Source organism: Phaenicophaeus curvirostris, chromosome 24 (assembly GCF_032191515.1).
Source record: "Phaenicophaeus curvirostris isolate KB17595 chromosome 24, BPBGC_Pcur_1.0, whole genome shotgun sequence".
Classification (NCBI taxonomy): domain Eukaryota; kingdom Metazoa; phylum Chordata; class Aves; order Cuculiformes; family Cuculidae; genus Phaenicophaeus; species Phaenicophaeus curvirostris.
This window is the reverse complement of record NC_091415.1, coordinates 4,646,608-4,667,418: the sequence shown is the minus strand read 5'-3', so window position 1 is coordinate 4,667,418 and position 20,811 is coordinate 4,646,608. Positions and strand designations below refer to the sequence as shown.

General features: G+C 55.2%; 1 protein-coding gene across 2 annotated transcripts; it reads right to left on the bottom strand.

The window, feature by feature from the left end:
- Nucleotides 1–3,657: 3,657 nt before the first annotated feature.
- Nucleotides 3,658–19,401, bottom strand: DEF6 (DEF6 guanine nucleotide exchange factor). 2 transcript variants are annotated; one of them, XM_069875957.1, is made up of 11 exons: nucleotides 19,099–19,401; nucleotides 13,728–13,868; nucleotides 10,950–11,135; nucleotides 8,331–8,558; nucleotides 7,247–7,393; nucleotides 6,948–7,056; nucleotides 6,567–6,865; nucleotides 5,796–5,962; nucleotides 5,401–5,599; nucleotides 4,717–4,807; nucleotides 3,662–4,468 (listed from the first exon to the last, which is right to left on the bottom strand). In XM_069875957.1, exons 1-11 carry the CDS (start codon nucleotides 19,309–19,311, stop codon nucleotides 4,257–4,259), a joined length of 1,992 nt encoding a protein of 663 aa, XP_069732058.1. In that variant the 5' UTR covers nucleotides 19,312–19,401; the 3' UTR covers nucleotides 3,662–4,256. The 2 variants fall into 2 exon arrangements, with proteins under 2 accessions (XP_069732059.1, XP_069732058.1); XM_069875958.1 differs by lacking the exon at nucleotides 10,950–11,135 and having other exon boundaries at nucleotides 3,658–4,468.
- Between the last annotated feature and the right edge of the window lie 1,410 nt (nucleotides 19,402–20,811).

Below are 20,811 nucleotides of genomic sequence, written 5' to 3'. Positions count from 1 at the left end.
GGAGAATGCTCCGAGGGGACCTACGAGTGACGTTCCAGCACCTGAAGGGGCTCCAGGAAAGCTGGGGAGGGGCTGTTCACAAAGGCTTGTGGTGATAGGATGAGGGGCAATGGGGATAAACTGGAGAGGGGCAGATTTAGGCTAGACGTAAGGAGGAATTTCTTCACTGTGAGAGTTGGGAGGCCCTGGAACAGGCTTGTAGTGATGGGATGAGGACTAATGCCCTCTCCTATCCAATCTGAGCTTCTCACTGCCCTCCAACCCCCACCTCCTCAGGGTGAAGCTGATATAAGACAATCAAGTGTAAAACTGTGACTGAAAATTCAAACCAATTAATGCTGCTGTGAGCCTGATGTAAAGCCCCGTTCTTTCTAAGCTAGCCATGTGTTTGGCTTGAGAAAAATATGACCTAAAAGGAATAATTGGGTTAGCATCTATTAATGATTTGTAGAAAGTAATTAAGCTTCCTTTGTGTATGATAAATGAAAAGAACACTGAAAACCTTAAATCAAGAGACCTGTCTAAACCTAAAGGAAGACTTTGGTCTCAGCAGGGTCCTGAGCCGGTGGTTTGCCAGCCAACATGAACTCAGCAGAATCCTTGAAGAAAGTGGGATGACAAACAGGGGCAAGGAGGCATCAGGATCCGCACCTGATAGAGCACCAGCCAAAGAAACCCTCTGACATAAAACTTGGGCACTAGAGGGCATGAGCAGCTGATCTACGTAGCAAGCAAGAGTTGCGTTAGCCAGTAAGACGCAGAGTATTAATTAATAAGACAGATAACCAATAAATGTGAATCTGATGTAATTATGGGCAGAGTTTTGTGAATGAAGAATAGAATAAACACTGTGTGAATTTTTTTTGGGGGGGTGCTGGCTTTGTGAGGTTACTGGGCTGGCACCCTGCTTTGCACAAACTCGATACCTTGACTCTGTGTGTTATCAGCTTGCACACCAAATAAACAATCCTGTGAGTTTTTGGACAACAGAGCCAGCATGCTCCAGCCCACGCTGTGCTGGAACGGGGAGGGAAGAGGGATTTGTCCCAGGAAACGAAGCTGGGGTTTGCTGACACCAGCTCTGCCAGGCGAGCTGTTGGGTTGGATGCTTGAGGTGCCTGCAGGGCATCTGGGCTTCCCTCCCCTTCCCAGTCTCAGCCCCTTGTTGCTCTCTACACCCCCAGGACTAGACCTGCTCCCTGCCGGAGTGTGACAAGCTTTCTGCTGTCAGCACTGTTACTTGAGGTGTAGGATGGAGCTAATTTTATACCTTCACACCCAGGTAAACCACAGTGATGGCTAATCTGATAAGTGTTACGCTTAAAAAGCACGGGCCCTGTTCCCACAGTTACTCAAGGAGCAGTGCAGAGCTCCAGTGATGCTCAGATGTAGCCACAGTTAGGATTTCATAGAATCATAGAATCACCAGGTTGGAAGAGACCCACCAGATCATCGAGTCCAACCATTCCCATCCATCACTAAACCATGTCCCTCAGCACCTCGTCCACCCGTCCCTTAACCCCTCCAGGGAAGGTGACTCAACCCCCTCCCTGGGCAGACTGTTCCAGTGCCCAATGACCCTTTCTGTGAAATTTTTTTCCTGATGTTCAGCCTAAACCTCCCTTGTCTTTCCCAAAAACCATGGATCTCCAGGCCAGTGCACCAGGACAGCGGAGTCTGGGAATAGCTGCAGGCTTAGGGCTGCAGAAGGTTCAGGCAGAGAGCATCAAGGTTTGCATCCAACTCTGCAAATGCTCACACACATGATGTTACCCCATGGAAAGCTCCAGGAGGTTCCCCCCAGGATCCTCTGGGTGTGCAGACCCCACGCACATTTGTGCTGGTGCAGAGAGCCGCGCTTTGCCAGCGCCTCTATAAGCTCTCTTTGTCATCCTGCTGCAGGAGTTTATTCCCAGTGAGGAGCACACCAGCGATGCGCATCCCCTGCTGACTTAGGCAAGCTCCAGCCCTCGGTTGGCTGCTCCAGAAGGATGAGACAGACCTGAGTGAATCCAGACTTGGCGGCAGATCAAAGGCAGGTGCTGACACCGGTTCCAGCTGTTCCCTCCACGCCTGTCTTTGCCTGTGGCAATTAATGCATAATTTTTTGCTGCATGGGAACTTTTGTCTTTGGAGCAAAAGCGACGCCCTGGTGAACTGCTTTAAGAAGGGACAATGCAGCCCCGGAGCTGGTGAAGAGCGATGGCACTGTCACCAGCAGGGACGTGGCCCTGCACCTTCCCAGGGGCTGCACATGGAATGGGAGCCCTTGCCATGAGATGGGTGGAGGTGGCCCTTCACCTCCCTGCCTGAGTGAGGTGTGGCACCTACCTGTCCTGCCACCGGATCAGGGAAGTGATTGAGCTAACGAAGCTAATGAGGGAGGATGCCATCTCCCATCAGTGCATTTCGACCCAGCCCATTTCCTTCCCAGTAGAGACGGGCATTTGGCACCCTCCTTGCTCTTGCTCTGCCTGTGGATCACTCAGAGCAGGAAGCAGCTTTCCAGGTCCCCCTGGGAGCAATTCACACCACAGCCCCCCCTGTACCTTGATGCGAGACAGACCCAACCTCTGGAGCAGAACGTTGGCAAGGTCTCGCTCCACCAGAGAAACCTGCACACAGTGGAGGGACCCCAAATCTTTATGGAGACCACATGGGGCTGTAGGGGCTCAGGACCACGCCACTTCATCCCAGTGCAGTGGGAAGGAGGAGGAAAGGTGATGGATTTGACCTGCAGGGCTAGGGCCACCACAGCCATCAAGCACCACGAGGGCTGCAGCCGCCAGTGACCTCCCTGCACGTCGGGGAGGCTGCGTGGGACACGGCCGCCCAGTCACCCTCGTGGGCACACAGAGGAGCTTTGTCCCGGGGCAGCCGCGCTGCTCCACTGGCACCCACAGAAACAGCCTCACTGCAGTCAGGCACAATGAAAAATAACTGTATAAAGAAAACAGGGTGGGGGGAAGAGCTGTGTGAGCAAATGCTCAAAGCCACGAGTAGGAAACAGATTGTAATCTCCCTAACGAACTGCAGTTCATCAGCTTAAGCTACTGTGAGCCAGGGTTTGGTGTAGAGCAACCAGTGCCCAGAGGGAACCCTTCTCTGCGCCCCATGCAATGAAGACCCCAAAGTCATGGGTGAACGGGGCTGTATTTAAACAGAGGTGCATGGAAAACCTAACCCTGATGTTGGTGTAATTGGGTTTTTTTTTTTGTGCAGTGGAGGTTTGCCACACTTGGCTTTTGTTCTCAGTTTTTCAGGGAGCAAATTAGCTGGAGGAGACAGGCCAAGGTTACTGAAGAGCTGCCACATCCACCAGCTCCCAGTTCAGCCCTTGGGAGTCTCTGATATTGCCTTCCATGGGCTTTGGCCCAGATCCTGAGCCAGGACTCCTGAAAGAGGAGTCAAAGCCCTAAATGAAGCCCAAAGCACCGTTACCTTCCTACCTACAAGCAACTCATTTATCATATAGAGGTGTTGGCTATCCTAGATGTTACCCCCTGCCATCCAGAATTCATCATCTATGGCCAATCCACCAACATCTGTGTCCTTGGCCCTTCACAGACCAACACAAAATCCACTGGTGGAGCCTCTTTCCATGGACGATACCTCATTTCTTTAAACAGGCTCTTTTCTACAGTGCAAATCAAAACGCTGCCCAGGAAGGAGGTGTGGCACCTGCAGAGACACAGATGTTGAGGGAAGGAAGTCTGCGGGCCAGCGGCTCCGAAAGCTTTATTGCTTGTTGGTTTCGGCTAACATCTACGTGACTCCAGTGACTAAACAACCACCTTTGGGGAATGCACATCAAGGACACCCCGGCCTTTCTGGGGGGGCGTCAAGAAGGCATCACTCCATCTGCCAAGGCTTCCAAGGCAGCTGCCGTTGCAGGCTACGCACGCAGGGACGCAGCGGGCGATGCAGAAGAGCTGCTGGTAGAAACCAAGGGGGAACTGCAGCCCTGGGCCATGCGGTCCAGACCCACCGGTGGCTTCTTTTTTAGTCAGGGTGGAAACCAGAGTCTGGGGAGTTAGGTCCAGATCCCACGCCTGGGTAGCCCAGAGGAGATGGTCCCGCTGCCTTCTCCGCAGAATCCAAGCCTCCTGGCACGTCGTGGCCACAGCCGTTCCTGAAGAAAATGGGAGCATCTCTGCCATATATGTAGTCACCTACAGACTCTGTGCTGGTCCCCACTTATCTCCATCCAGAGACAGACGTATTGAGGGATGTGCCGGCTCTGTTCTCCTGCCGGGCTAGTTGGTGGGCTCTGTGGCCATGGTGTCCGCATCCGGAGACGGCGGCGTGTTGCTGTTCCCACCGTTGCTCACATTTTCTTTGCTGTTGTCCCTTGCAGGGACACTGCTTTTATCCGCCACTTTCTGCTTGAGTTTGAGGGAGGAATCTCTTTGGGAAAGGAGGGGTTGATAGCCAGCGAAGCCTCCTCCACTCACGTTCGTACGCTTATCTGGAGATGGACAGAAAAAGAGGATTGTTTACCTCAGGTCCAAACTGACCTTTCAGCTATGGAAAAGGGGTGCAGGATCTCTCCTTCTCAAAAGCATTGGGGGGGTCTTCTCTGAAAGCTGGGGGTCCTTCCAGCCCCAGGATGCCCCGGAGAGGGGAAGACATGTAGGAGACTGGGCTTGTGCCCTAGCATGGCTGTGCGAAGGAGGGGCAGCGAAGGGCAAGATGGGCCATCTCCCCATCTCCTACCTCCTGGTCCAATGGGATGCATCAGTCGGTTCATCTGGACGTTCCAGTGCTTGACATTGGTGCTGGCCTGTCGCAGCTTCTTCTGGGCCGCCTGGGAGGGGACAAAGGAGAGGAGTTTGTGGATGACACTAAGCTGGGTGGAAGCGTGGATCTGCTGGAGGGTCAGGAGGCTCCAAAGGGATCTGAACAGGCTGGACCGCTGGGCTGCGACCAACGTCATAAGGTTTAACAAGGCCAAATCCCGGGTCCTGTACTTGGGGCACAACAACCCTGGGCAGCTCCAGGCTAGGAGAAGTCTGGCTGGAAACTGCCTGGAGGAGAAGGACCTGGGGGTGTTGGTTGAACATGAACCAGCAGTGGCCCAGGTGGCCAAGAAGGCCAATGGCATCTTGGCTTGGATGAGAAATAGCATGGCCAGCAGGTCCAGGGAGGTTATTCTCCCTCTGTACTCGGCACTGGTGAGACCAAACTGCTGTTCCCCCATGGCAGGACATGCTTGTCTCACCTCAGCCACCAACTCATCCCTTGCCTGCCCACACGGCACAGCTTAGACACCCACCCCTAGGCTCTGCCAGCTTGGTCCCCAAAGCCGCTGGCTCCTCCTCATTTTGGGGTGACTCGGAGGACTGGGAAGTCCCCAGGGGCTCTCAGTGTGAAGGGATGTGGCACCGATGAGACACTCACCATGACGTCTTGGTCCACCCTCTGCCTGTTCACTCTCACTTCTTCCAGCTGCTTCTGTGCCTCTTCCAGACACTTGTTCTTGTTCTCCATCTCCTGCTTGAGCACTTGCTTCTCCCGCTGTGTTTTGATGATGTATTCCTCCTGCTCCTCCTTCAGCTTCATTAGCTGCTTCAGCTTTTCCTCTTCCTCAGCAAGTAGCCTGTAAAGGAAGAGCAAGAGGTGGAATATCCCTCTGCCACTCCATCTACCAGTATGCCCCATCCCTGCTGGCATACTGGGAAGTCGCCAGCACTCCGCAGTACCCCAGGGAGCGATGCATTGCCCTGGGGAGCATGTCCCCATGCCCAGACACTCAATGGAGCTGGTTGAGGAAGAGCAGGGATTCCTGGTCCTACCTGGCCTGTGCGTATCTCACAGCCTCCTCGTCCTGCCGTGCTTTCACCTCCTGCTGCAGGGCCTCCTGGAGACGTTCCTGCATGTCCTCCAGCTCCAGGATGCGCTTGCGCTGACGCTCTGCCTCTGCCTCCTTCAGGACCATCTCTGCCTGCATGGAGGCACGAGCCTGCGGCACGGAGAGGAGCCATCAGGACAGGTTGGCAGAGCCACCGTCGACATCCCCAGGACCCCCTCACCCCTACACCCCAGGGTGGATGGGGCCAGACATCTCCCACACCAGGGAGAGCCCACGGAGACAGCTCCAGAGCAAGGCTCCTTCCCTGCTCAGGAGATGTGTTGCATCGTTTGGAGCTGTCATTTGGTCCCCTGGTCACACAGCCCCCAGAGCCCAGAGGTGATGGGTGGCAGCAGCGTTGTTACAAGTGGAGGACATAGAACCATAGAATCATAGAATCACCACGTTGGAAAAGACGCACCGGATCATCGAGTCCAACCATTCGTATCAATCACTAAACCATGTCCCTCAGCACCTCGTCTACCCATCCAGCAGATTCACATTTCCACCCAGCTTAGTATCATCTGCAAACTTGCTCAGGGTGCACTCGATGCCTTCATCCAGGTCATTGATAAAGACATTGAACAGGGCTGGACCCAGCACTGGAAGTTCCCTCAAAGCTCCTGAGCTGTCACGGGCAAGGGAAGGGGAAGAAAGTGTCCACCCCATGACTGACACAGCCCCATGGCAGGACACGTCGCGAGGATGCACCCACCTGCTCGGCTTCCCGCAGCTGGATCTCCAAGGTCCTCTGCATCTCCTCGTGCTGCTGCCTCCGCCGCTGCTCCTCCTCTTGCAAGAGTATCTCTGCCTGCCTCTGGGCCTCCTTGAGCAGCTCCAGCTCCTGCAGCTTCCGCTCCTTCTCCTCCTGGAGCTGCTTGAGCCGCTGCGTCTCCTCCTCCTTGGCCGCCTTCCGCTGCTCTCGTTGCTCCCGCTGCTCCCGTCGCTTCTGCTTCAGGTCTTTGTGCAGGGACTTCTTGCCCTCAGCCTGCAGCCGGATGGCCGTCTGGATGGCTGGGGAGGGAAGGGGACAGTCAGTGGGGACAAGGGGGGTGGCACAGGGAAGTTGAGGAAGGGGCGCAGGGTGGGCACGGACCTAATGTCCACTCCTGGCGCTGCCGAGTGTCGGAGGCGCTCATCTCGTAGGTGCGGGAGGAGGTCTTCACGCAGAACATGCACCTCTTCCCATCCCGGTCAGGCAGCACCTGCAGGGAGAGGACACAGGATGGCATCGCCCCCCTATACCCCACCTTATCCCCATTTTCTTCAGCCATAGGACCTGTTCTCCCATTGTTCCTGGATGTGATATTGTGTGTTCTTAGGTTGCCCTTCCTGGGGTCCAAAGGGGGTCTCCTGCATCTCCTGTTCCCAAGCTGAGCATGGCCCAGGCCGTACCTCCACACAGCAGTGCTTGTCCAACGTGATGCTCCCCTTCTTCTCCTTCCGTTCCTCACTCATGTAGTAGGACAGGACATTGGGCTTCAGCGTGAACCACCGCTCTGACCAATTCCTCCTCAGCTGACCCTTCTTCCAGAGGTAACCCTGTGCCCGAGATACACAGGGATCAAAACCAGGGTCGGGGCAGGATGGGATTTATGCCCCAAGGCATAGAATCATAGAATCATAGAATCACCAGGTTGGAAAAGACCCACCGGATCATCGAGTCCAACCATTCCCATCAATCACTAAACCATGTCTCTCAGCACCTCCTCCACCAGTCCCTTAAACCCCTCCAGGGAAGGTGACTCAACCCCCTCCCTGGGCAGCCTCTGCCAGGGACCAATCACCCTTTCTGGGAAAAATTTTCCTAATGTTCAGCCTGAACCTCCCCTGGTGGAGCTTGAGGCCATTCCCTCTCATCCTGTCCCGTGTCACTTGGGAGAAGAGCCCAGCTCCCTCCTCTCCACAACCTCCTTCCAGGGAGTTGGAGAGAGCAATGAGGTCTCCCCTCAGCCTCCTCTTCTCCAGCCTAAACACCCCCAGCTCTCTCAGTCGTTCCTCATCAGGCCTGTTCTCCAGCCCCCTCACCAGCTTCGTTGCTCTTCTCTGGACTCACTCCAGAGCCTCAACATCCTTCTTGTGCTGAGGGGCCCAGAACTGACCCCAGGATTCGAGGTTTGGTCTCACCAGTGCCGAGTCCAGAGGGAGAAGAACCTCCCTGGCCCTGCTGGCCACGCCATGTCTGATCCAAGCCAAGATGCCATTGGCCTTCTTGGCCACCTGGGCCCCTGCTGGCTCATGGTCAGTCGCTGTCAACCAACACCCCCAGGTCCCTCTCCTCCAGGCAGTTTCCAGCCAGACTTCTCCTAGTCTGTAGCTGCTCAGGGTTGTTGTGCTCCAAGTGCAGGACCCGGCATTTGGCCTTGTTAAACCTCATCCCGTTGGTCTCAACCCATGGATCCAGCCTGTTCAGATCCCATTGGAGCCTCCCGACCCTCCAGCAGATCCACGCTTCCACCCAGCTTAGTATCGTCCTTGCCTGTTTGAGCACATCCTCGATGATCTCCTGGTACACCTCCTCCACGGCCATGCTGACGGCCTCCTGCTCGATGCCTCGCAGGAACCGCCCTGAGTTCACCATGTCCAGGAACTGCCAGACTGTCAGCCCCCCCTGTCCCTGTGACTCCTGGGAGAGGTAATCATCCAGCTCACAGGAGTTCAGCTCCACGTTCATGGCCGTGCAGATCTTCTTTAGCAAGTACTCCACCTGTGGGGATGGGGAGCTCAGTGATGGGGACAGACGAGACCCATCCCATCCACCCATCCTGGAGAGTCCAAGACCACATCTCTTTCCACCCAGAGATGCAAGACTCTTAAATTTCTTTTCTGAAAGAGTGGTGAAGCATTGGAACCAACTGCCCAGGAAAGTGGTAGAGTCCCCATCCTTGCAGGGGTTCAAGAACCTCGTGGCTGTTGCACTTGGGAACATGGTTTAGTAGACATGGTGGGGTTGGGATGATGGTCAGACTAGACCATAGAGTAGTCTGGGTTAAAAGGGACCTTAAAGATCATCTAGTTCCAACCCCCCTGCCATGGGCAGGGACACCTCCCACTGGATCAGGTTGTCCAAGCCCCATCCAACCTGGCCTTGAACACCTCCAGGGATGGGGCAGCCATAAATTCCCTGGGCAACATGTTCCATTGCCTCCCCACCCTCTTGGTGAAGAAATCTTCCTTATGTCTAGTCTAAATCTGCCCCTCTCCAGTTTATACCCATTGCCCCTTGTCCTATCACTCCAATCCTTTGTGAACAATCCCTCCCCAGCTTTCCTGTAGACACTTCAGGTACTGGAAAATCACTATAAGGTCTCCTTGGAGACCTCCTTTTCTCCTCCAGGCTGAACAACCTCAACTCTCTCAGCCTGTCCTCATATGGGAGGTGCTCCAGCCCTCTGACCATCTTTGTAGCCTCCTCTGGGATGAGCTTAAAGGGCTTTTCCAACCTCAATGATTCCATCCCAGAGGTTTCAACCCTTGCGATGGTTGATGGTTATGGCCAAGCTGCTCCAGGCAGCTGGCAGGCTCAGGAGGTTGATGTTGGGTTAGAGCTTGACCACTACTGGGAGGTTTTTCCTTTAACCACAAGGCTGGGATGGTTTTGGCTTGTTCGTCTGCAGTGTGAGAAGGCTCAGCAGAAGCCAAATGCCTGAGGGAGAGCAGAGCAGCACGGGTGTCCCCACATCCAGCCCACAGCGCAGGTGTCTCAGACCAGAGCCCTGACCTCAGCACCACTCTGGGTTTCCAGCTCATGTCATAAAAACACTGGGGAGGGGCAGGGGAAGAGGTCCTGCTGGAGGAGATGAGCCCCAGTTTGAAACTGTAAATAAATTGCTTTTTAAAAGAGCTAAAACGTTGACACGATGGCAGGAGGACTTCTTTCAGCTCCACTTCTGCTGCCAGCTCTCCTCTACCCACCATCTAGGAACAAGGAGGGTGGGTGAGCCATGCAGAAAGGGGAAACACAGCAGAGTCCCTGCACCCAGCTGGGTTTTTTACATCATCTAACTGGGAGAAGGGCAAGATTTTAAAGTCATTTCTTGTTTTTTTCACAAGCTCAGCCCTGTAAGCAGAAGATGATTCAGTTGCCACGGTCTGGAGAACAGGAAACCCCTCTCCCGGGGAGCAGGAAATGCGGTTGCCCTCCTACGTCTGCGCAGAGCTGTGCTTCTTGGCTTTTTGTGCCTTTTTTTGACAGCATTTCTGCTGATCTCAGGAGGTTGATGGTGGAGAAGCAGACGGCAGCTGCTTGCCCAGCTGAGCTCCTCCTGGCGAGGCTGCTCTTGGCTTCTGAGCTTGTTCCTCCTCTCCAGATCTGCTCACCTTCTCATCTGAGCCCCGGAGAAGGGAGAACCTCGTTCTCCAAATGCCAAGTGGAATTTGGGGATTTGGAGATTACTTCCAGAAGCTTTGCCGTGCCTGGGTGTCTCGCTCTTAACTCTCTGGATGCTGGGCAGGGGCTGAGCACGTGGTGGCAGTGAGAACAGAGAGGGACAACCAGGTCTGATCTGCTGCTGCCTTCGTGGTGGTGTGGGTTGCGAGCAGCCTAAAGGCATCCAGCCTGGCCACAATTTTATGAGGAGCAACTTCCCACCGCACCAGATTTTTAAGGGTTTCTCATCATCTTCTCTTTCTCCCCCATAAAAAATCAGTTCTCCTCTGAGACCATGCTTGACTCAACCCTTGAGTGAAGTGGAAGGGACCAGTCCCAGGAGGAGCTGAGCTGCGGATGCTCCTTGGCTGGGGCTCTGAGAAGTGGCACATTCACAGCAGGAAAAAGAGCTTGTTGGCACAGGTTTGGACCATCCCAGACCTCATCCTCCAAGATATCTACACTTGGGAGGCTTCAGCATTTTGGAGGTGTCCTGCCAGCTGCTCACACGTCACCTCCCTCTCCTTCGGCAGCTGGGGTGGCCATGGGCAGACAGCCCCCTCCTCCCACCCCTGGCCTGCTCTCTCTCACACCTGAGGGCACCACATCTTGTAGAACATGGTGGGACATGCCAGGAAGCAATAGTGGGATGTATCATCCCCAAACGGGGCTCTGCCAGTGCACAGAGACCTACGAGGATGGGTATGAGGGGGGTAAGGCAGGTCCTACCTCGTCTGGAACCATGACGAGAGGGTATTTGTCTTCAGACAGAAAGTTGAAGAGACACCAGAGCTTGAAGGCATCTTGGTGGGATATAATGCTGTTCCCATTCCGGTCGGACTTGTAATTCTTCTTCGCTGTCAGGGTCCAGCAGAGCTCGTCAAAGTTTTCCTTTACAAAAGCACCTTCCTCCACCTGCGGGCAGGAGCCGGGTAGGTGAACAAGGAGCTGCAGGGCTACAGAGGGAGCTTTGGGGGAGAAGTGCTGGAAGAAACCTTCACATCTGAAATCTCCTGTCCCTGCCAGTGAGAAGCATGGGGTAACTGATACACGAGACCCACCAGCAGAGTGTTCGTGGGCGCTGACCTACGATGCAAGAGTCCCCAGAACAGGTCTCTTATCATAGAATCATAGAATCACCAGGTTGGAAAAGACCCATCGGATCATTGAGTCCAACCATTCCCATCAATCACTAAACCATGTCCCTCAGCACCTCGTCCACCCGTCCCTGAAACCCCTCCAGGGAAGGGGACTCAACCCCCTCCCTGGGCAGCCTCTGCCAGGGACCAATCACCCTTTCCGGGAAAAATTTTTTCCTGATGTCCAGCCTGAACCTCCCCTGGTGGAGCTTGAGGCCATTCCCTCTCGTCCTGTCCCCTGCCGCTTGGGAGAAGAGCCCAGCTCCCTCCTCTCCACAACCTCCTCTCAGGGAGTTGGAGAGAGCAATGAGGTCTCCCCTCAGCCTCCTCTTCTCCAGGCTAAACACCCCCAGCTCTCTCAGCCGTTCCTCATCAGGCCTGTTCTCCAGCCCCTTCCCCAGCTTCGTTGCTCTTCTCTGGACTCGCTCCAGAGCCTCAACATCCTTCTTGTGGTGAGGGGCCCACAACTGAACACAGGATTCGAGGTTTGGTCTCACCAGTGCTGAGTACAAGCAGCAAGCGAGGCATCTCAGCTGACAGAGAAGATCCTACGGGATTGCTGCAGTACCCAGGCACTGGGCCATGGCCATGGTGGCTCAGTCACGTCCTGCTGGGCTTTGGAGCACCAGCAGAAACCCCGTGGTGGAGCACACACAGCACTGCAGGGCTCTGTGCCAAGCCCACCTCCCCAGTGCCGCCACAGCTTTGGGTCACTCTTCATTGGGGCATACAAGAAAGCTGGGGAGGGACTTTTTACAAGGCCTGTAGTGATGGGACGAGCAGGAATGGCTTTAAGTTGGAAGGGGAGAAGATTTAGACTGGACATTGGGAAGAAATTCTTTATGATGGGGACAGATTGCCCAGAGCAGTGGTGGCTGCTCCATCCCTGGAGGGGTTCAAGGCCAGGTTGGATGGAGGTTGGAGCCCCTGATCCAGTGGGAGGTGTCCCTGCCCATGGCAGGGGTGGAACTGGATGGGCTTTGAGGTCCCTTCCAACCCAAACACTTCTACGATTCAGTGATTCTTATCCCATTTGACCATAAAGAGGAATTGGTGCTCAAGCGAAGGGAAGCGGTGGCCATGGGGCAGGCAGCAGCAGAGGCAGGAATGCGGCCTCAGCCCTGCTGCCTCTCCATGAGCTCCTGCGACCGCTTGCCCAGCACCGTGACCTGCTTCACATGGCAATTTCGGTGCGGCACCGATGAACTTTGATGGGGACAAAAGGATCTGGGCTGCATCTGGCCACCCCATTCCAGCTGTGCGAGCCGCGTGCCACCAGCACGAGGGCAAAGCACAACCTGCAGCAGCAGCGCTGGAGAAAAACCTTTACTGGCAGAAAGCTGAAAGCCCCTCTCAACTAGGAAAATCCTTCTCAGGCTGCCCCTGGGACTTTATGAGCCGTGGTGAAACCAGAAGAAGGGGGTTTAAAGGTTGTTTTCCAAAGAACCACAAGGGATTTTGGCCGTTTGGTGATGGGGAGGTTGGGCTGGGTTGACCTTGGGTGGAGGGGGCTGGGGATGCAGCTGGGGCCAGCATCCCTGGACCAGGCTGAGCAGCTCCTGAGCAGCTCAGGTCAAGGCAAGGACCTCATGGAGATTGACATGGAGCATCGAATGCTGGGGAGAGGCACGGCTCAGCCCTGGGGAAGCGGCAGGGGAGGGTTCCAGCACCCAGCTCTGGCCCCCCCGCGTCTTTCGAGCGCTCAGTGGAAGAAAGTTGTCAGTCCTTTTTCCTTTCCTCGCATGCCTGGAGGAAACGAGCACCCAGCCGCAAAGCCTCGCTGGGCAAAGTGCCTTTGGGTGTGGAAAAAAGGGAGAAAACCCCTGCACACCTCAGCCTCTGCTCCTGTACCTCGTCCTTCACTCTCTCCTCTTTACCAGATGAGGTCACACCTCAAATCTGACCAGGGGTGGAAAGGAAAAAGGGGCTGATTTCTCCCTCTGAGTCATCTAGGAAATGTGGGTAGAGATGCACCTCCATCCATAGAAGCATCGAAGCATAGAATCATAGAATAGTTTGGGTTGGAAGGGACCTTAAAGATCATCTAGTTTCAATCCACCAATGAGCAGGGACACCTCCCACTAGATCAGGCTGCCCAAGCCCCATCCAACGTGGCCTTGACAGAGCTTTGATGAAGAGCACTGACTTCAACCTTGCCAAGGAGACATTGGGTGTTAAACCTTCTGACTCGCTTTGGCATTTACTTGAGCGCTCCCCAACTCTCCGTACCCTTTTCCCACCCATGGGATCTCCAAGAGCAGAGAGGCTCGGAGCTGTGGGGCTTCCATGGGATGCAAGAGCGGATCTAGGAGAGCACGGTGAGCCCACCTGAGATCCAGCAGGTCAGGGGGATGCCCAAGGGACTCACCTTATCCAGGATGTACTTGTTGAGGTACGGCATGTAACCCTGGCTGGACACCGGCCCATCGTCGTCATCGCGGAAATGCTCTTCCAGCGCCACGGGGTCGTGAGGGATGCACAGCACCGTGTAGAGGTTGTGAGACAGCACCTGGCGAGCACGAGGGATGGGGAGATGGTGAACAACCTCCAACCCTGCTCCATCACCCCCAGGGACCGAGCCAGCATCACCTCCCTCCCGCCGCTGCAGCGATTTGGGTTTCGCAGAGGAACAGGGGACCCTCCCCGCATATAAACCTTAGAGAACCATTTACAAAGAAGCAAAAATTGAAACCAATGTGGAAAAATCCTCTTTTCTCACTTGGCACGTGGAGAAGTTTTTATTTTTTTTAAAAAAAGAAAGGGCAATTTCAAAAATTAAAGAGCAAACAGGACACGTTTTGATCTGGAGAAGACGATAAGCCACCCCAAGCCGTGCTGTCTGGCAGCCACCTTAACGACTTCTCAAAAAACCACAGTTAACGACGGCGCCCAGCCTGGCAGCAGTTGCCTTCTGCCAGTGGGGCATGGAAAGAAGCCAAGATGGAAATAAGGAAAGATTTATAAGAAATGAAGAAAATATTTTTGTCTGGAATGGCAGCAGACAAGGGCGTCTGGAGCTACACCAGCTCCAGAAGCAGCCCGTGAGCATCACCAACCAGCTCATTTTCATTTAAATCCCCTAAAATAAAGCATGTTTTGAAGCTTTCAGATTTCCTATGTGCAAGGCTGCCCATGAGCACTACTTCGAATGTAGAAAGGGGCTCCAGGAAACCTGGGAAGGGCTCTTGATCAGGGAGGGCAGGGACAGGACAAGGGGGAACTGTTTTAAGCTGAAAGAGGGGAGATTGAGATGAGATCTTGGGAAGAAATTCTTCATTTTGAGGATTTTGCACAGGTTGCCCAGAGCGGTGGTGGCTGCCCCATCCCTGGAGGGGTTCAAGGCCAGGTTGGATGGGGCTTGGAGCCCCTGATCCAGTGGGAGGTGTCCCTGCCCATGGCAGGGGTGGGACTGGATGGGCTTTGAGGTCCCTTCCAACCCAAACCATTCTGACTCAACGACGCTGGGCAGGCAGTTGTCTCCTTGCTGTTTCCTCAGCTGGAAATGTCCTCCCAGGAGGGGAGGAGGCGCCGGAGGCCATGCCAGCTGCTGCAGCTGGAGATGGTTCTTGCTCAACCAGATTTTCTTTCCCTTTTTCACCCTCTGGCCCGATGTTATCAGCAGAACTCCACCCCGTGCTCAAACATCAGGCTGTAGCCCTGAGCACTGCTGCTACGGCTGCGCCTTTTGGGGTTGGGAGGGATGGAAACACCCAGAGCATCCTTCAGGATGGCTAAGGAATCCACCAGGATGGATTAAAAGCTTGGGAACCACATCCTGCTCCTCCTTTCAAACGTGGGGCTTCATCCTATGGCATCTCCTCTCACAGCACCTCAAAAAGACCCAGGAAGTCTCAGGGTGCCCTTAGCTGTGCCCCAACCTCCTCCATCCACCCTGGCACCCAGCAAACCGCAGCCTCTCTGCTCACCTACGAAATAAAATTGGGGCAGGAGGAGGAGGAAAACCCCAGCCAGGAGGATGCCAGCGGGCATGGGGCTGCCCCAACTCCTTGGAGAGGTGGGAAACCACCCTCAGGCTCTGAAAGGTGGGATAGGAGGGGAAAATAGCGGAATGGAGCAGGGAAGTGATGCTGAGAGAGGTTTAGTGATGCAACCTTTGCCCTGTGGTGGGTAGCGGGTGGCTGGAGGGGCAGAGGTCTGCTTGACACCCGCAAGCATCCCAAATCCCTCTGAGGACAGCATCGTTCTCCACTCTTTCACCTGCTCTCTTGCTCCCCATCACTCCCAACTCCCATCTCACAAAATCTCTCTGAGGACAGCATCGTTCTCCACCCTCGCCCCTGCCCTCCTGCCCCCAACTCCCCCCAACTCCACAGCCGCTGCCAGCTGGAGCCGGGGGTGGAATATTTAACGCTGCTGGAGAATGGCAGCCCCTCTTCTTCTCCCCGTGGGAGGTGTCGGAGGTGACGCCAGGGCTGGGGGTGACCTTTCAGGCTGGCTCCGCGTCTTAAACACAAACCCCTCTGGCCCCAGTGGGTGGAAGCAGGTGATTGAGGCTCCTGCACCGTGCCGGGAGAGTTGGTGCTGCCTCAGTTTCCCCATGGGGAAGCAAACCAGCCCTGTTAGGGGAATCAAAGTCTCCCTGGAGCTGGACGGACCCGTACCCCAGGGGATACCCAGCGCTGGGAGCCCACAGTGAAGGCCCCTTTAGCTGTGAGGACATCACTGTCTCCCTGTCCCTTCAGCTCATGCCCAGCCATGGGCTCAGCAGATCCTGACCTCCAGAAAGGTTTTCCCCCTTGCCTGCAAAGATCAGTTACTGGCCAAACTGGGACCCACTGGGCAGCGCCAAGAGCCTCACGTGCATTCAACAAGGAGAGGAGCTTTCAGCCCAAGCCAGGTGCCTCCTGAGGGTCCGTAAGCCCTGACTGTGCTAACCCAGCCCCTCAGGGCACCATCTACATCCAGAAACCTGCACAGGTCATGGGCACAAAATTCTGTTTGCGCCCTGCAGCCCCACGCAGCAGGAGGGGGATCCCTGTGCCCCCCAGTTAAACCACTCACCCCCCAGTCAAACCACTCGCTCCTCTCCCTCTGCAGCAGGGACAGAGGTGACAAAGAGCACTGGGATGGAGATGGAGAGCAGCTCCTCCAGCTCAGAAAGGAGGATGCGATGGCACAGGAGGATAAAAGCTCAGGGCTGGCACGTGCCCGCACTGGGAACAGAGCTCCCCGACATCTCTCAGCGCGCAGCGCTCAACCACAAGCTTGTCTTTCCTTCCTGTGCAGATACAAACCGACCCTCCCGCGTCCATCTGCACGCATGTGCTCGCTTGCATAGGGGTGTCCGCGCAGAGAACTCATCTGCTGGACCCAACATCTTCCCCCAGTTTTGCCATCACGCTCGGAAATGCTGCGCGATTTATTTATGCAACCGACTGGAGAGACGTTGGAGGGGTTGAGCCCCCGGCACCCGCCGGCGTGAGGCTCATCTACCAGCAAAAAACCCCACCCCAGCTCCTGGGTTTGCTTCTGTAGGTGCAAACGTGTCTCCCACCCTTGTTCAAGACCCTTCTTGCAGGAACACGCAGAGCGCAGCCCGGGAGGAGTTTGGAGAAGGCACGGCCACAGCTGTTTTAACACGTTAGTGCTCAAGCTTGTATCAGAAACGGTGTGACCAGCAGGGCCAGGGAGGTTCTTCTCCCTCTGGACTCGGCACTGGGGGGACCAAACCTCGAATCCTGTGTTCAGTTCTGGGCCCCTCACCACAAGAAGGATGTTGAGGCTCTGGAGCGAGTCCAGAGAAGAGCAACGAAGCTGGTGAGGGGGCTGGAGAACAGGCCTGATGAGGAACGGCTGAGAGAGCTGGGGGTGTTTAGCCTGGAGAAGAGGAGGCTGAGGGGAGACCTCATTGCTCTCTCCAACTCCCTGAAAGGAGGTTGTGGAGAGGAGGGAGCTGGGCTCTTCTCCCAAGCGACAGGGGACAGGACGAGAGGGAATGGCCTCAAGCTCCACCAGGGGAGGGTCAGGCTGGACATTAGGAAACAATTTTACATGGAAAGGGTCATTGGTCCCTGGCAGAGGCTACCCAGGGAGGGGGTTGAGTCACCTTCCCTGGAGGGGTTTAAGGGATGGGTGGACGAGGTGCTGAGGGACATGGGTTAGTGATTGATGGGAATGGTTGGACTCGATGATCCGGTGGGTCTTTTCCAACCTGGTGATTCTATGAGTCTATGATTCTAAGCCTGCGAGACCCCGGGCTGCTCCTGCACTGAACCTTCAAGCAGAAACGCTGCTGCCAGCTTGCGAAGGCTGGGGCAAAGCTGAGCTGCTGTTTGGCAGCACCGGGTGATGGAAAGGAGCTCTCCCCAGCCTTAAGAGTGATGGAAAGTTACCAGGAGCTGAGCTGACCCATCACCGTCCCATCCTGGCACTGGAGGCGGGTGGAAAACCAGCATGGGGTGAAGTCCCCTTCCCCTCCAAAATGTCACTGTGGGCCAAGCCAGGCGGAGGTGCCGTCCCCAGCATCGTGCTAGGAAACTGCCGTTACCGTTGGGGTCTCTGTGGCCTCAGCATCATCACCAGCGATAAAAGATCTCGCAAGACAAGTGCTGCACGTGTTCATGCCAGAGCTCGCGGGGCCAGCAGCATCCCCGACCCCGAGCCCGGCCGCAGGGTGAGGGGAGCTCAGCACCTTCCCAGGGATTAGCAAGGGGGGATTAAGGATTTTCCTGCATTCCTTCAGCTATTTCTACAGTTTTAAGTAGGCGAGCACGGCTGGCAGGGCACACACGCACTCAGCGGCGTCTCCTCCCTGCAAACAAACCCCTTAATTTTTGGACAAAACATCCCTCCCAGCTGCTAAATTGCCAAGCCCAGCACCTTAACTACAACCTGTGCCGGGGGAAGCCCTGTAAAAGCGAGAGAATAGAGGAAAAGAGCGTTTCTTCGCAGCGTTTCTCAACTCATCTCGGAGACCGGCAGCAGCTGCCAAGTCCTGACGCAACATCTCCCTCTGTTTTGCATGTTTTTAGCTCAGGTTTTCGCTCCGCATCGCAGCCCCTTGCTCCAACCAGCCTTTCCAACCACGCTGGGACACTCACGCGGCAACAAAAAAGCAACCCTGTAATCTGCAAAGGTTAAAAAAAACCCCAAACCCTAAAAATCAATAATTATTGTCATAGCCAAGGTGTAACCTGGTGGATTTGAGCAGACCCCGTCCTGGCGGCAGACGAAAAAGCTTTTAAAGCCACGATGGTTTGATCAAGGGCTGAGGGTAGGAGCTTTCTGCAAAGCTGCTAAGGGGGTGGGAGAGAGGGGAAAGCTGAGATTTTTTTAAAAGCGCGATGTTATTTCTGGCCAGACCACTGAGGAGTTTTAGTTTAAAACTTGTCTGGCTTTACCTACCGACCTGCCGGCTGAACAGGAAGCAGAAATGGGGCTGCTCCAGCAAGCAAGAAAATATAACCTGAGTTTGGGCTGTTAAATTGGCCATAAAAAGCCTCAGAAACTGAAAACAACTGAAAATCACATTTCTCCTCATTATCACCTGGAAAATACTGTTAAGCATTAACCCCCCCTCTGTTTTGTTTCAAAGAGAGATGAGGCAAAGCCAGAGAACTTCACCAAAACCAGCGTGGAGGGGGCAAGGTCTTATTGATCTTAAATATTTCACGATTGCCCCAAGGAAAGCTGGTGTGCGGGGGGGATGCTCAGCATCCCTGGTCCCGCTCTGCCCCTCGCAGCCCACCCGCAGCCCCGCTGCCGCTCGGGAGACTCACTTTGAGCTGCGATTTGGAGACCTTGCCGCTCTTCTCCACGTCCAAGGCGGTGAAGGCGTACCAGATGGACTTGAGCAGCTCCGCTCGCAGGTCCATGGCTACAGGCGGCGATGGCAGAGGCGGCTCTGTCGAGGCCGAGAATCCGGTTCCAGGAAACCGCCTGCCTCGACAGCCTTGGGCGGCGGCGGCGGACGCGCAAAGCAGGAGCGCCATCTGCTTGGGCGCAGCTTGGAGAAGCCCATGGGTCCCATCTTGGCCCCACGGCTCTCATCTTGGCCCCACGATTCTCATCTTGGCCCCACGGCTCTCATCTTGGCCCCATGATTCTCATCTTGGCCCCACGGTCCTCATCTTGGCTCCATGGGTCCCATCTTGGCCCCATGGGTCTCATCTTGGCCCCACGGTTCTCATCTTGGCCCCATGGTCCCCGTCTCAGCCCCCTTGTCCCCATTTCAGCCCCACGGTCACCAAGGCAGCAAGACAGATCCCCAACGTGCCCAGGGCAGCACAATCCAGCGCTCAAATAGGACAGAGATTCGTAACCCTTTGCTCGCTCAGCCTAAAGATCAAAAGATTTCTCGGCATTCGTATTCTGCGGAGAGAAATCCCCTCCCTGACTCAAAGAGCAGCTTCCTCCGCTGGGATGTAAATGAAGAGCTTCCCCTCATGCCATCTGGAAAGGGTCCAGCCCTGCTTGTTTGGGGATCAGGCTCAAGCAAAGACAGAGCCCGCTGCAGCCCTCCCGGGCTGTGCCTGTTCCTTGCCTGCAGAGAAACCTCTTTCCAGCTCCTTGGGAATATCCAACAAATAAACACCTGGATGCTGGGAGCCCGCACTGCGCTGGTTTGGTTCCTGGAGTGCCCAGGGCAGAGGCACGCAGCGAGTGGGCTGAAGCGTCTCCCACTGGGCTGAAGAACATCGTAGAATGTGTTTGCAAGATGCCTTTTCTTGTACTGACACAATTCCCTACATCTAGGCTTGCAGAAGCCCTAGGAAGAGACACAGCCCGATTTAAGATTCAGGAGACGGCTCTTAGCCCCTCAGAGACACGCTCTGATGGTTCAGAGGCTAAAACCTGCTCACACCCCTCCCTCAGTGCTGGTTTTGGACAATCACTGCTTTGGCAGGACAACGAGACAAATCTGAGCTTCCTTAATCCTTACACCTGCAGCGGGTCAAGGGAGGGGATTCTCCCCCTCTGCTCCACCCTCGCGAGACCCCACCTGAAGCTCTGTGCCCAGTTTTGGAATTCCAAACATAAAAAAGACATGGAACCGTTGGAACGGGTCCAGAGGAGACTATGAAGATGATCCAAGAGTTGGAGCCCCTCTGCTGTGAGAACAGGCTGAGAGAGTTGGGGTTGTTCAGCCTGGAGAAGGCTCTGGGGAGACCTTAGAGCAGCTTCCAGTGCTGAAAGGGGCTCCAGGCAAGCTGGGGAGGGGCTTTTTAGAAGGGTCTGGATTGATAGGATGAGGGGGAACGGCTTTAAATTGGAAGGGGGAAGATTTAGATTAGACATTAGGAAGAAATTCTTCACGATGAGGGTGGGGAGGCCCTGGCCCAGGTTGCCCAGAGCAGTGGTGGCTGCACCATCCCTGGAGGGGTTCAAGGCCAGGTTGGATGGGGCTTGGAGCCCCTGATCCAGTGGGAGGTGTCCCTGCCCATGGCAGGGGTGGAACTAGATGGGCTTTGAGGTTTCTTCCAACCCAAACC

Excerpts from the sequence above, each read along its gene's own strand:
- DEF6 (XM_069875957.1), bottom strand. The coding sequence starts at position 19,311 with ATGGCGCTCCTGCTTTGCGCGTCCGCCGCCGCCGCCCAAGGCTGTCGA. Across the intron at positions 7,057-7,246 it reads ACAAGCACTGCTGTGTGGAG|GTGCTGCCTGACCGGGATGG; the intron begins GTACGGCCTGGG and ends CTCTCCCTGCAG. Across the intron at positions 4,808-5,400 it reads GGGTGGACCAAGACGTCATG|GCGGCCCAGAAGAAGCTGCG; the intron begins GTGAGTGTCTCA and ends GTCCCCTCCCAG.